This window comes from Phacochoerus africanus, chromosome 8, assembly GCF_016906955.1.
Source record: "Phacochoerus africanus isolate WHEZ1 chromosome 8, ROS_Pafr_v1, whole genome shotgun sequence".
NCBI classification, from domain to species: Eukaryota; Metazoa; Chordata; class Mammalia; order Artiodactyla; family Suidae; genus Phacochoerus; species Phacochoerus africanus.
In genome coordinates this window covers 31,424,280-31,439,239 of record NC_062551.1, presented here as the reverse complement: position 1 = coordinate 31,439,239, position 14,960 = coordinate 31,424,280, and the positions used below count along the sequence as shown (strand labels likewise).

General features: G+C 36.2%; 1 protein-coding gene across 3 annotated transcripts in view; it reads right to left on the bottom strand.

Moving 5' to 3' along the window:
- RPGRIP1L (RPGRIP1 like) overlaps positions 1–14,960 on the bottom strand; it is a 96,240-nt gene that overhangs the window by 47,529 nt on the left and 33,751 nt on the right. For all 3 annotated transcript variants that reach the window (XR_007136258.1, XM_047789789.1, XM_047789790.1), the window contains exons 10-15: positions 14,497–14,636; positions 9,489–9,595; positions 9,228–9,278; positions 8,373–8,555; positions 7,711–7,828; positions 1,536–1,988 (exon numbers count right to left, since the gene is read on the bottom strand). Coding sequence is in view for 2 of the 3 variants with exons in the window: in XM_047789789.1 (XP_047645745.1) it covers positions 1,536–1,988; positions 7,711–7,828; positions 8,373–8,555; positions 9,228–9,278; positions 9,489–9,595; positions 14,497–14,636 (1,052 nt within the window). In the remaining variant the exon portion in view is untranslated. The remainder of the gene's footprint in view (positions 1–1,535; positions 1,989–7,710; positions 7,829–8,372; positions 8,556–9,227; positions 9,279–9,488; positions 9,596–14,496; positions 14,637–14,960) is intronic.

Below are 14,960 nucleotides of genomic sequence, written 5' to 3'. Positions count from 1 at the left end.
CATTTTATGGTATACATTCCTGTGCTTTTTGAACCATGCGACTATATTATCTACACAATCAATAAAATAAAATCCCTCCCTAGAACCTAGGTCACCCTCCTTCCTTCTTGAAAAGGGTTCTTCATTTGGCCTCGAGGACACTGTATACTCTTGGTTTATCTCCCACCTCACGGGCCACTCCTCAGTTTTCTTGGTTGGCTCTTTCTCTTTCCCCTGAACTCTAGATTTTGGAGTTTCCCAAGGCTCAGGCCTTGGCCACCTTCTCTTCTTGATGCACGTTCACTCTCTATATGATATTATCTAGGCCCAAGGCTCAAAATATATTCTGTGTGCTAATAACTCCCACTTTTGTAGTTCTCTCCCTGACATTCACACTAGTATACCCAACTGCTTAGGTGATGTTTCCACTTGGCTGTAAGGTCAGCCTTAACTTGTTCAAACACAATTCTTAGTTTTCTCCCTCAAATTTGTTCCTTTCCCAGGTCTATCTCAATAAATGGCCTCACTGATCTCCTAGTTGTTCACACCAGAAATTTTCACTGCCTCAGTTTTCCTCATTATCCTACATTTCACTGATGAGCAAATCTTTAAGTAAGAGTTAATCAAATATACATCAAATATAACCACTTCCTATCATCACTTTCATTACCATCTAATCCAAGCCACCATCATCTTTCCACAGATTATGCCTGATAATGGTCCTATTTTCCCTCAGGGTCCTTACAGGCTATTCCCATTGCACCCAGGATGGTTTCTCTAAAAACCTACGTGTGATCACGTTACTTCCCTCCTCAAAACCGTCCAATGATTTGCATCATTCAGAGAAAAAGAGAAGTCCAGACTCCTCATGATGATCTGCAAGGTTCTACAGTGTGATCCGATGGCTTTAAGACCATCTCTGCTCTAGCCACTGGCCTTCTTGCTGTTCCTCCCTTTGGCCTTAGTAGGTGCTGTTTCCTCTGCCTGAAACATCCTTCTTCTGGATCCTAGCATGGATTTTTATTCGGGTCTTTACCAACGCCACCCCTCAGGGAAGCCCTTAACTGAATTAGAAATCTTCTATCTCTCTCTTTAGCCTCTTGTCCTGCCCATTGTTCTACATATCTGATGACATATATATTTGTTTTACAGCCTGTCTTCCCCTCCGGAAGGTAAGCATATGGGGGTATGGGCTTTGTCTGTCTTATTTACCACTGATCACAGCATTTCCTAGTGCCTAGTAATAGGAATAACATGATAAGCTCTTTTACAAAATTGCTAAATGTACCATAATTAGTGTTTAATCAAACAAAGCTATCAGTATGGTGAAGGAACATCTGCATTAATAAGCCTTTAAAAAATTAACAGCCATTGTACTGACATTATCAATGACATTTAAGACAGTCCAATTAATTGTGGGCAGCTAAGTCTGAGAACACTGTCCTTACCCTAAAGGCACCTTGAATCTGTAAGATAAGATACTAATGTGGAATGCCGTGTCAATATATAAACCCATCAGGGATTCAAACATCCTAAGTTTCTAAGACTGTACTCACCAACCAAACTTGCTGTACAAAATATTCGACCGCTTTTTTCTAGAATTTCATGGAATCTCAACTGACATGCTGCAATTGTTTCATAATCTGTGCTGTAAGCTTGGTGGACCTCGAGAGTGATAGTATTTTTCTGAATGTATTGTAAGAATAAGTCATTAACTTGAACAAGATACTGAGAAGTAAAGTTATATTCTGGGTGATGGCCCCGCACAATGGGAGTTGTCTGTAGTTCAAAATCATAGAAAGCATAGGTACAGAAAGTGACAGGCTCTTTTTCTCCAGATGCCTGTAAAACTTCAGAAGAAAAGGTTACTTTGTTGATATGGATTTCAAATAGATTTTCGCCTCGTTCTAAGTGAATGGTTTCATCAAATGCATCAACGGAGTCTTCTGGCATGATTTCTGGTTTGAATTTATACTGCTTGGTGCCATAGGCAATATCCTTTAATTGGGCTGCAAGAGAAGACACACAGTTTAGAGGTTTTTAAATACTGACATATAAAGATACAAACCACCTTTCGAAGTGGTGGGAAGTCTGAGTGCTTTTGGTGAATAGATTCAATCTTAAATTCTATGACTGCACATTTTTTTCTGTAGATAATGCTGTCTTATAAAGAAACTCATCATTTACTTTTATATCACTTATTAAAACAACAAAATTACAACTTAAGGGGTAATACAGGCTCTACCAGTGAAAAGGAAAGAGAAGAAAACGGCCTTTATGAATGAAAGGCTGAGGTAAACATTTAGATCCCATCCGCTCACTTGCCTCTGCTCTATTATCTTCTCTCCCATGACGTCAATTTCTCTTTCCACTGGCTTCTTCCCTTCAGCTTATTAAAATATATACTTTTCTACTTTGAGGGGATTAGGAATATGTCTATTATCTTGATTATGGTGGTGGTTTCAGATGCATATACATAGGCCAAAACTCACCAAACTGTACATTTTAAATATGTGCAGTTTAAAGTATGTTTATTATAAAGCTGCTTTTTAAAAAGACATGTCTCTTTCTAGATTAGAACATTTCCTCATACACATACAAAAATAAACTCAAAATGGTTTAAAGACCTAAATGTAAGACCAGAAACCATAAAACTCCTAGAAAAGAACATAGGCATAAAGCACATTAGTATTTTTTTGGAGCTGCCTCCTAAAGCAAAAGAAATAAAAGCCAAAATAAGAAAATTTAAGCTAATTAAAATTAAAAGCTTTTGGACAGCAAAGGAAACCATCGATAAAATGAAAAGATAAACTACTGAATGGTTGAAAAAATGTCTGCAAATGATACAACCTATAAAGGGTTAATATCCAAAAAATATAAACAGCTCATACAACTCAATATTGAAAAACCAGGCAGAAGACCTGAACAGGTATTTCTCCAAAGAAAACATTTAGATGCTAACAGGCACATGAAAAGATGTTCAACACTGCTGATTATTAGAGAAATGCAAATCAAAACGAGACATCACCTCATACCTGTCAGAAAGGCTATCATCAAAAAGTCTACAAATACTGGGAGTTTGGGGTTATTAGATACAAACTATTACATTTAGAATGGATGAACAAGGACATCCTGCTGTATAGCACAGGGAACTATATCCAATCACTTGCGACAGCACATGATGGAAGATAATATGAGAAAAAGAATACACACACACACACACACACACACACACACACACACACAACTAGGTATGGCTGAGTCACTTTGCTATACAGCAGAAAATGATAGAACATTGTAAATCAACTATAATTTAATAAAATATTTTTTTAAAAGTCTAAAATGTAGAAAAGGGAACCTCCGTACACTGTTGGTAGGAATGTAAATTGGTGCAGCCACTATAAAAAACATTTTGGAAGGTCCTCAAAAAGTTAAAAATAAAACTACCATATGATCCAGCAGTTCTACTCTGGGGTAGAATATATGTAAATAAAATTTGAAAAGATATATGCATCCCAATGTTGACAGCCACTATTTACACTATTTACAACAGCCAAGACATGGACGCCACCCAATTACCCCTCCATTGATGAATGGATACAGAAGATGTGTTATGTACAGACACAAAGACACACTCACACGCAGAGGAATATTTCTCAGCCATACAAAAGAATGAAATTCTGCCATGTGTAGCAACATGGATAGACATATATAATTTTACTCTTAGTGAAATAAGTCAGAGAAAAACAAATAGTGTATAATATAACTTATATGTGGAATCTAAAAATAAGACAAATATTTAGGCCAAACAGAAACAGATTCACAGATATAGAAAACAAACTGCAAAAATACTGAATCACTATGCTATATACCTGAAACTAGTCTACTATAAATCAACTATACTTCGATGAAAAAATAAAATAAAAAGATTTATCTTGGAGTTCCTGTTATGGTTCAATGGTAATGAACCCAACTAGTATCCATGAGGTTGCAGGTTCGATACCTGGCCCTGCTCAGTGGGATCCAGCATTGCCGTGAGCTGCGGTGTAGGCTGCAGATTCGGCTTGTACCTGGTGTTGCTATGGCTGTGCTGTAGGCTGGCAGCTGCGGCTCTGATTTAACCCCTAGCCTGGAAACTTCTGTATGCTGCAGGTGCAGCCCTTAAAAAAATAAAAATAAAAAAAGATATATCTCTTTCTAGATACACATTTCCCATGTTACATTCAAATCTCTAAAAAGCTTAATGTACTGTGTCTCCAATTCCTTATCTACCTGACACTTCTCAGACTCCTGCAAAAAGCATCTGATTTACTTTTCTCATGAAAGTACTCCACAAAAGGAGTTCCTGTCCTGGCTCAATGGTTAACGAACCCGACTAGTATCCATGAGGATGCTGGTTTGATCCCTGGCCTTGCTCACTGGGTTAAGGATCTGGTGTTACTGTGGCTGTCATGTAGGCTGGCAGCTGTGGCTCCAATTCAAACCCTAGCCTGGGAACTTCCATATGCCGCAGGTGCTGCCCTAAAAAAAAAAAAAAAGAAAAAGTATTCCAGAAAAGGTCACCAATAACCAACTGATTACTAGATGGAATGGACTTTGGTCCTTGCGTTACTTGCATTCTTTGCTGACTTGATAGTGTGACCACTTCCTCTTCTGTGAACTTCCGTCCTACCTTGGCTTCCACATCATTGTCTCCTCTACTTCTCCGCCTACCTCTCTTCTCATTCTTTGAGGGCTTCTCTTTTTCTGCTAGTTTGCTGGGGTTCTGTTTTTATCCTCTTTTTAGTCTACATATTCTCATGGGTAATCTTATCATCTTTTATTTTGTTTATTTAGTTGTTGTTTTTTTTAGGGCCGCATCCATAGCATATGGAAGTTCCCAGGCTAGTGGTCAAACTGGAGCTACAGTTGGCAGCCTACGCCACAGCCACACCAGATCTGAGCCGCGTCTGTGACCTACACCACAGCTCATGGCAATGCTGGAACCTTTGCCCACTGAGCGAGTCCAGGGATTAAACCCACATCCTCATGGGTACTAGTTGGGTTTGTTTCTGCTGCACCACGATGGGAACTCCCTTATCCTCTTTTATGACTTATGTTTCTATCAATATACTGAAGACTCTCCTATTTCTATTTCTTTTTTTTGGGGGGGGGGGTCTTTTCTCCTTTTCTAGGGCCACACCCGCGGCAAATGGAGGTTCCCAGGCTAGGGGGTCTAATCAGAGCTGTAGCCGCTGGCCTACGCCAGAGCCACAGCAATGCAGGATCTGAGCCACATCTGCAACCTACACCACAGCTCACAGCAATGCTGGATCCTTAACCTACTGAGCAAGGCCAGGGATCGAACCTGCAACCTCATGGTTCCTAGTCAGATTCGTTAACCACTGAGCCACACAGGAACTCCCTATTCCTATTTTTAATTCAGATTTCTTTCTTGAATTCCAGGCCCATATACCTTGCTGAGTCCTCTATCTAGATATCCCCTAGGCACATCAAATTCGTATACCCAAAGCTGAATGGCTCATATTCTCTTCTTGTTTTTTCTGTACTTTGAATTTCAAGTGATGCTGTTAGCATTCATCCAGTTGCCTAAGCTAGATACTACAACTAAAACTATTTCCGAAGTCTTTATCAAACCTGTCCCCATCTTTTTTACATCCACTGATTCTATCTTACTTAGCACCCCCCAGCTTTTATTACATAGATTATTAATGGAACCCAAACTGTTTCCTTTGACTTTGACTCATTCTTCTCAGTATCTATAGCATAATCTCCAAAACATAATTTTGGATGTGCTACTCCCTCATTTAAAATTTCCTTGGTGCTTCTCTAGGTTAATAAGGTGTAAGCTCATCGGGGTGGCAAACAGGGCCTTTTGGATTTGGTTCTTTTCAGGCTTATCTCCAGGTTTTCCTCCCTTTACTAATCCTGAGGTCCAAAGAGATGATGGATCCACACGCAGTTTGTCAAATGAATGGCAGTGCTTCATGTTGAGGGCACTGCCTCATCTACTGCCTGGAATGCCTTCCACTGCTTTTACTTAGTGGTGAATTCTGTCATCTTTAAGGACTCCAAACCTATTGGGTGGAGTCTTACCTGAATCTTCAGGTATGAACAGGCACTCTCTCCTCAGTGTTTCCTTGGCTTTTGCATTTTCCTAGCTTCACACTCTTCACAGTAAAGTATAACTGTCTACTTACTGGTTCACATCTTATGAGTTCCTGGAGGGTGTTGTCTGAGATTCTTTTCCTATTTGTATTCTCACTGACTAGCACTTGGCTTGGGATGCGTTAGGAACTTGAGCATGTTTATGGAATGAATCAATGAATTTAGGAGACAGATAAAATATATTGGTAAAGACTTAGACTTGAAAGGAATGAAAATCTCAAACTATGTGATCTTCTTGTTTTTCTGGAAAATTTCATTAAGCAAATGTTTATTGAGTACTACTTAAAATAAAAGGAACACACAGCTCTTTAGGACTCTGGAAAATCCCGTTCAGTCAGATAAAGATATTTATTGAACACATCTCCTGAGAGCAGTGGTTCTCAAAGTGTGGTCTGGGAACCTCTGAGGGTCCTTGAAGTGGTTCTAGAGGTCTGTGAGGTCAAAACTATTTTAAAAAATAAAGATTGCAATTTATGCTAACATGTTTATAGTATCATTTCATTAGTGTTATTAAATTATTAATATTATTTTAGCATGACTTACAGGTTTTAAATTTCTCGTTTTTAATTTCTAATATAACTATCATAAATATAACCCATATAAATACAAAAAACTTTTGGATGCTCAGTGATTTTTAAGAGTGAAAAATTACTGCTGGCACAGATCACAGAATTTAGGCACTGTGTGGCAGAAAGCATGAAAGAGAGACAAAGCACTCAGCATTGCAGAACTTACAGTGTAGTCTTGGAGAATATGCAAGACTCCAATAGTGAGGAACACATACATAATACAATCTCTAAACATGCTGTTTGAGTACACGAGAGTAAAAGTGGTAAGTGCTGGGATACGGTTTTTCAGAGTAGAGTTTTGCACCTGCATCTGAATTGTTTGGAATTATTTCTAAATATACAGAATCACAGGCCCCAAGATCTCCAGGGGCAGGGCCTAGGAAGCCACACTTAAGAGTCTCGTGCTCTACCGACTGAGCTAGCTGGGCGGCTAGGAAGCCACCCTTGAAACAAGTTCCCCATGTAATTTTCAGGCTTGCTAAAGTCTGAAAAACCACTGTAAGGGCATTTAAAGTAGAGGGATGGCCAGGAGCAATCAGAGCCGGCTTCCTGGCATGGGCGTGCATTTGGTTAGACTCTGAAGGAGAGAGGGTATATCCTAGAGTCAGAGTAGAAAGGAGCCGACAAAGGCCTGGTGATGGGTCTGAGCAGGAGAAATCTCACAAAGAGCAACCAGACCTATTGGGCTGAGATACATGGTTTACTTAGAAATTAGAAATGAGGTGGTTAAATTTATTCTCTGGTACTTAATGAAGTACTCTGAAATCTTGCCTGCAATACCGAATTAAAAAAGCAGTAGGGAAAATTAGTGAAAACGTTTGAGTAGAAAAGTATCAGATAAAAACAGCCTTTCTGGTAAATTACTATTTTAGTTAATAAATTGGGGGGAAAAAGAGCAAAAAGAAATGATGAGTGTATATCTGGATGACATTCTCAACTGTTACAAAAATCCACTCCTCCAGTTACTGTGGACAAAGAATTGGGCACGTTGTACCTTCTAGTTTCTGGATGCGTGCAGCCCTGATATCAAGAAGATGAACATACTGTTCCACTTTGAGTTCATAATCTTGCTGCAAATTTTCCATCTTCTGGGTCACTGCCTCAACTTCCATCTACAAAAATAGAGGTAAGTTTCAGTACTTAAGACTGATTAGTTCCATTTTCATTCTTTAAAGCAACTATGATTCAAGCATTTTCTAGATCCCAGGGATGCCAGGAGCTATAAACCGTTGTTTCCTGACTTCAAAGAGCTTATAGTTTAGAAAATTATGCTTGGCAAAGTTCGTAAGTCAGAAGTAAAATCCACAAAACTCTGGATTTCTTTTTAAGGAGGTGATATTCCCATTTGTTAAAAGCTAATATCACATGTGGTTGCGGCAGGACATCAGGAGAACTTTAACCCAGTCGCTGAATGAGTTCATGCTAGTAAAGGGGGAATTCATTGCCACAATTTGTTCTCTAAAACCAGGGATTTAAAAAGATGATTTGTTTTTAAACTATTCATTCTAAGCATCTAGCTATAAGGTTAAATTCCAGGCTTACGGTAACATGATAATAGATTATAACAGATGATAACACATAATGCTGCTTAGAAATGTAAATCATCGGTAGAATATTATAGGAAACCTACCCTCTGAATTTAGCGTATTATATTACCTGATAGTCTTTATTAATTTTATGTTGCATAATTAGCATGTTTCTTGTCTTTTCAAGTTCTTGCACTGTTTCAGCGTGAGTTGCTTGCAGCTCTTTCATGGAGCGTTCTAGATCTTTATTATAAATTTTATTGTCTACTTTCTCCAAAAAAGAAAGGTCTCCATTTTTTTGTGATTTTTGATCCTAAAACAAAAACATGTTTTATTGCCAAAATAAGAGTTTCTAAAATAAATGTTTCTAAATGTGAATTAATATGGATATAGCAAGGAACAATCATTAATTGAAAACAGATATATTTCCATTTTCCATCAGGAATAAAGCAGTCCTAATACAGAATACATATTTGGATAGACATTTGGAATAAAAACAGAGAAACAAAAAAGTTTATTACCTCATGAAATAAAAAAGAATCATGTACATTTATTTCTATTTCTACATTTGATAAAAATCTACACTGTGAAGATCTAAAAGAAATGTTTTTGTGTCTTATAACAGAATATCCTAGAATTGAAAAATACCCTTCTCGTGACATATATAATTCAATATTTTACTTAAGATAATAGGGGCACCAAGGTCTCTCAGGACAGAAAATTGTTGATTAGTTTTATGGTGGGGCATATAAAAGTAACATGTTTGTTACAGGTGGAGAAAGTGCTTTAAATAAGAGTTTTTTGAGGTCTACTTTAATGTAATTTTGATGTCATTATGAAATATGTATATACTGTAACTAAATGTCACCTGACCACTTTCCTGAATAATTCATTCTCCAAGTATAAAGGTTATAGATCAGGGTCATTATTATGCTGAAACAGTTATATGCAGACATGAAATTCATGGTGAAGTTCAGAAAGTTACCTTTATAAGCAGGAGAGCCTCACTCAATTCATCAGCATTAATATTACTCTCCTGCAAGAGACAGAGTAAGTAAAAGCTCACAATGAGATATTAATGGAAAGTACTAGAGACATTCCAACTATGGAACATCGGCCGCCACATGAATTAATAAACTAAGTCACATATTGGTAGTTTTTGCTTTGGGGTATAGTGTTTTCTTTATGTACAAAATATTTAGATAAAAATTGGGAGTTTCATTTCCTAAATAAGAAAATAGTTCACCTGGTTGTAAAACTTCATGCGGTTTTTAAGTTCATCAAGTTGTTGCTTTTGTTCCAGGTACTGTAACTGTAGTTCTCTATTTTCTTGAATGATTTTCTCATGTTGGTCTTAAAAATAAAGTCGACACCAATTAGAAAGGTAAGTGAGACTGAGGTATAAGAATACATTTTAGATTAACTTAATTCACGATACACACCCAGCTCCATCTAGTATTGTTCTGGCCAGAGAGGAAATTGAGCTAGCACCTAGACAAAGGCAGCAGGGGAAAGAGGAACAAAGGAACACTATCATGTGTCTACCATATGATTCGCTTGCTTATCAAAAACTTAAGACTTAGGTTCACAGTATTAATATGAGGAAATTGTGGCTCTGGGACTTCAAAGGAACATTCTACCTAAAATACCTAAGAAAATATGTTTCTAAGTCTATGATTTCTTTTACTTACTTAGTAAGGGTCCTGAAAGGCATGTGGAAAAAAAAATTTTGTCTTTTAATGTTTTTTTAATTGAGTTCCTTGAATTGTCTTTTCCCAATTTGGCATAAAGTCTTTTTACTGAAACAAGATAATTTCTGTTAATAATTCTGGATCCATAACTTTAATCAACCCCACTTTTAATAAATCTGTTAAGGTAAGAGAAATGGATTCTCAACCAGTGCATGGCAGTATCAATGGTAATTCACGTGTGCTTTTTGTTCATTGAGTTTATGCCATTAATTAGGATATGGACCCAGAGCTATCAGTAAAGAATGGATATAGGTCACGTTTGCCTATATGCTCATTTGCCATGACCCAGACGCAGAGTATAGAGAAGAGCTACAGAAGACGGCAAGTCCATAGAGACTAATTTTTCACTCTCTGCATTCAACATGCTTAAGAAAAGCATAATAGCTAGCTAATAAATCTATTCTTTAGTCCCATATTCTTATGGGTACCCTTCACTAGAGTTCATTGGGGTGGTCAAGGATTCTTCTCTGTGGGCTCCCAGTGGACTAGTTTTCAACCACATCATCCAAAATGTCTCCACTAATTTCACCCTGCTCACAAAGATTTATGATTATTAAGAGTCCTCAATTCAAGTTGTACATTTTTGTTTTCTTAAAGAAAAGGAAATCAACACATTTGCCAGAAGTCTTTATATGTTTGCACCCTGCGTTTTATACAAAAACATGTTTCTGACATTTATAATGCTTTGTGTTCCGAAGCCATAAAGGCTACGTGTAAGTAAAAAGTGTAAATCACATGGTTGAGAAGAAATGGACTAAATTTGTATATTTTTAATATCACATATTTTCTGGCAAACTAAAAGGTAAAAAAAAAAAACCTAACGTATGTACAGCCATTTTCATATCAAACATACAAATATTTTTCTTATTGGTGAAAGGTTAAAGTTATCAGAGTATAGATTGCTAACATTCAGTGAACTGAATGGAAGAATTTCCAAGTGTGAACAATACTTGGACATTTTGAAGGTAAAGGTCAAATGTTTGTCTCTGAATTAAATTAGGATTAATAATGAATATGTATCCTCCTGAGATACATTTGCTTTTTTGGTTAGAGAAAAGACAAAGAAAGTGAAATCCTGTTTTATGTTGATTAGATTAAAACAACATCTAGATAGAATGATTAAGTGATGAAAAGAAGGTAAATATAGTCTGAAAGATGTAGAACCAAGGTCCTGAGGGTAATATAAATTCCTTCTCTGGCCAGTGAAACTTTCAGGAGTTCTGAGGGGGACCTAAACGGTCAGGACGTGAGTGCTCACTTTCATCCAGATGCAATGTATTTTGATTATTATTTCTACATGCTTGTTTTTCTATTCTTTCAGTTTTTCAGAGCAGGGTCCTAAGACGAATATGCTACTGGTAAAAACAAACTTATTCAAATGTTTCTTCCTTTACTGATTTTTTTGTTTTAACAACTATGTCCCCATTTCACTGATATTTTTTGAAACTAGGACTTTATTAGTAGAAAAATACCTTATTAATGGGAGAAGATATTACTGAATACCAGTAACTTTCTCTCTGCTGAATTTTATGTAGAATTACATACTATATTTTTCTTAAACTGCTTATTGGGGGATATAATTCCTGGGTCTTTAAAAAGTACAGAGACATTACAGTTCAAAGAGGAAAATGACTTGCTGAATTATAATATGAAAAATCAAAGCATCCCTGTACAAGATGAAAAATAACTCCTTACCTTATGATTTGACAAAAATCAGGTTAAGCTAAACAGCATTTTATTCAAATGAGATAACATTTCACTCTTTTAAAATTATGTTCTTCAAGCACAGCATTAATAAGCAGAGTGCAGAGAACAATTCAACTAAACAATTTTCAGAGCTCCTTTGTGCTAATATCTTCAGCTGTGATCAATATAACCATATGCATTATGCTGAATTATGCATTTCAGCTAAAGATAGAAAGGAACTTTCAAAGGCAAGCCCTTAAACACATGCAGTTAATTTAAGCATTAACCAAATGCAAACTGCATTTACATATCCTTCCCGCACATTCACACAATCTGAAACTAATTTGTACCTTGAATAAAGAGGTGAGTATTCTCTAAAAATAATTTGCCAGTTAGATGAATGACTACAAGAAGCCGGGGAAACATCTTCTGGCAGAGAACACTTGATACATAAAAAAGCTAATGTGTGAAGAGGCTTCAAAGTAAAATTAAACAATTTCGAAATCTGTAATACAAAAAGGAACTTTCTAAATAGTAAAAGGTTTCCTTAAATAGATAGTTTCAATTTTTTGTTTAGTATTCCCTTGGAAAAACTGGTTAAAGGCTGTGCTAATTTTCTTATAATCTATTGTAACATTTTCACAAAGATACAGAAACTTAAATTATGACGCCTGTAAATTTTAGGTATTGAAGCAAAAATAACTAAAGTAATGGTTGCTTTAAAAAATAAAGATTCAGTTTTAGCAATTTTTCTTAAGAAAATAATTGGACAAATGTGTAAAGATTTGTGTAGAAACGTTCACGATACTTGAAAAAACTGAAGTTATTTAAAAATTCATCAATACAAGATTGCTAAATAATCTATGGTACATCCTCACACTGGAAAACTATGTCGGCTGTTATAAACGATGACGATGTGGATTTATATTTATAACTCAAGAAACGATTTCTTAATATAGTAAACAGAAAAACACGTTGTAAAATTATATGTATACACATAGAAACAACTCTGGAAGGACACACATAAAAGCATTAATAGTAATTATCTTGAGGGTTATTGGATTAGGTGATTTTTGAGGTTTTTTTGTTTACTGGACTCTTTTTTGAGTTATTTTCATTATTCAAAAAAATCTGAAAAAGACATAAGAACCAGTTAAAAAAAAAAAAAGAAAAAGAGGAATAGACTAATAGACTAGTTGCATTAAAATAACTTAGCAACTGTAGTTTTAATAACTTAAAAAGAACCCCCAGAATTAATTCAGCAGCAATAAACAGGTGTTTAAAGAAGAGACCATCAAGATTCTATCCTCATAAGAGGACAGACTTTCCAGAGATTAATACAAATGTGTAAAGATAAGACTTTTGGAATTCTTGATATCTAGGGAAGTAGAGAAAGCACAGAAACAAGAGAGGCTAATTTCAGTTCTCTTTCCTCTAGAAAGAAAAGAAAGGAAATAAAGAGCACTTTGACTTCAGTCGAATAATTTATTGAGCAACTACTAAACAAAGCATTCTGTTAGCTATTCAATACTATACATTAAAATCTGGAATTATGTTATCTTTGAAATAAAAACTTTAAAATATCCATCCAGTCAGAAATCATGTCACCATTTTATTCTAGTCACAATCATCTAGAGAAAAATTTATAAACCATCTGTCAAAATTAACCACTTGGTAAATAAATACTGAACACATATTTCATTGAAATTGACTCCATTGATTATGATGTGCTCCAACTTTAGACCTCTTAAAAATGTTAAGAAAAGTCAAGACCATAATTTTTAAAATGTTATCACTGTGAGATGCTTCGTAATTTCAGACATATTAAAATGGAAAAAAATCTTTCTTAGAGTTAATGAAATATGGCTTTGTGATCTAAATCCATACACAGAGTACTGACTAGATGTGAATTTTTTTTAAATGAGACTGCTTTAAACTTTTAAATATTCTCATGCAACTGAATTATGAATTTTCAAAAGGAGCAGAGTATTACCACATCACTGGGTTTATCTAGTGGATGAACAAACAGACACAACACTTGAAGCAAATAATTCACTTTCCTGGTTGTGCATTCGTGTGTATATGTGTGTATAATATAGGAAAGCAGGCATCTACTTTAATTATAACTATTTTACTCCTATCAGACAAGAAGGGTGAGATCTGGGACTCATGACATGAAACTTATTAATGATTATTATTTTAGCAGGGACATCTTGACAAGGCTTCTGTGTTTAAGTTCTCTGTCACAGAGTAGAATTAGGCATCTCAGTATTAGATCTTCCTTGTTTGCTAGGTCAAAAACAGCCAAGCAAGACTTCTGCCACCCTCTGCTGTCTTACACTGCCTTTTTATCCCCCAATGCACTTGCCATCACCTAATGTATCACATATTTATTTAATTACTGTCAGTTTCTCCCTATCAAATTTATGCTGCATGAGGACCAGGTTTTTGTTTTATCCATTGCTGAATCCCCAGAACTTAGAACAGTGCCTAGCACATACAGATGCTCAATAAACACCTGCTGACTTTTGAATAAATTTAGGAAAATTAAACAAATTGAAGACAACCTAAACAAGAATAAAGCTGAGAAAAAATAATTCCTTTGGCATATACTGTAAGCGGAGTAAAGGGAAATTTAAAATTTTGAGCAATCAGTCAACTCATTAAAGTGGGTGGCTATTAATCCAGGCTATGTCTCCCGTAGTAAGGTGTCTGGCAAAACAGCAGGCACCACAGTAAGTACTTATCATATCAATGAATAACAAGGAATAACATGCATGTCTGAAACGAATAAGTCAGTAGTCATTCTATTTGTACCTCTTTCAGTTTTTAGTCTGTCAAGGATTTCAGTTTTGTCTGTTAAATCAGATTTTAAAGCAGTCTCGAGTTGAGCAATCTGTACTTTCAGCTGCTGTTCCTTCAGCTTCCATTGCTCCTCCTGGGCAGCGCTGAAGGCACTGCAAAACACACGTGACACGCAAGGAAAGCTTGGAAATCAGCTTCAACCGAAAATAATAAAGAGAAAAGCTTTTAGTGGCACAGAGACCACTGTCATCATGTCTTAGGAATTAAGTAAACATATGCTGGTCTGCTGCTGTTGAAACCAAGGCGCCTTTCTCAGGCTGCGGTTAGGGAACATGAAAGAGTTTGTGGGATGAGCAAAGGAACTGGCCTTAATTTAGAGCTCTAAAGTCAGAGAAGTTGGCAGTGTGCAGCTTTTGTGGGACTAGTAAAGGAATTCAGATACTGTACATACTCCAGAGGAATCCACAATTCCAAAC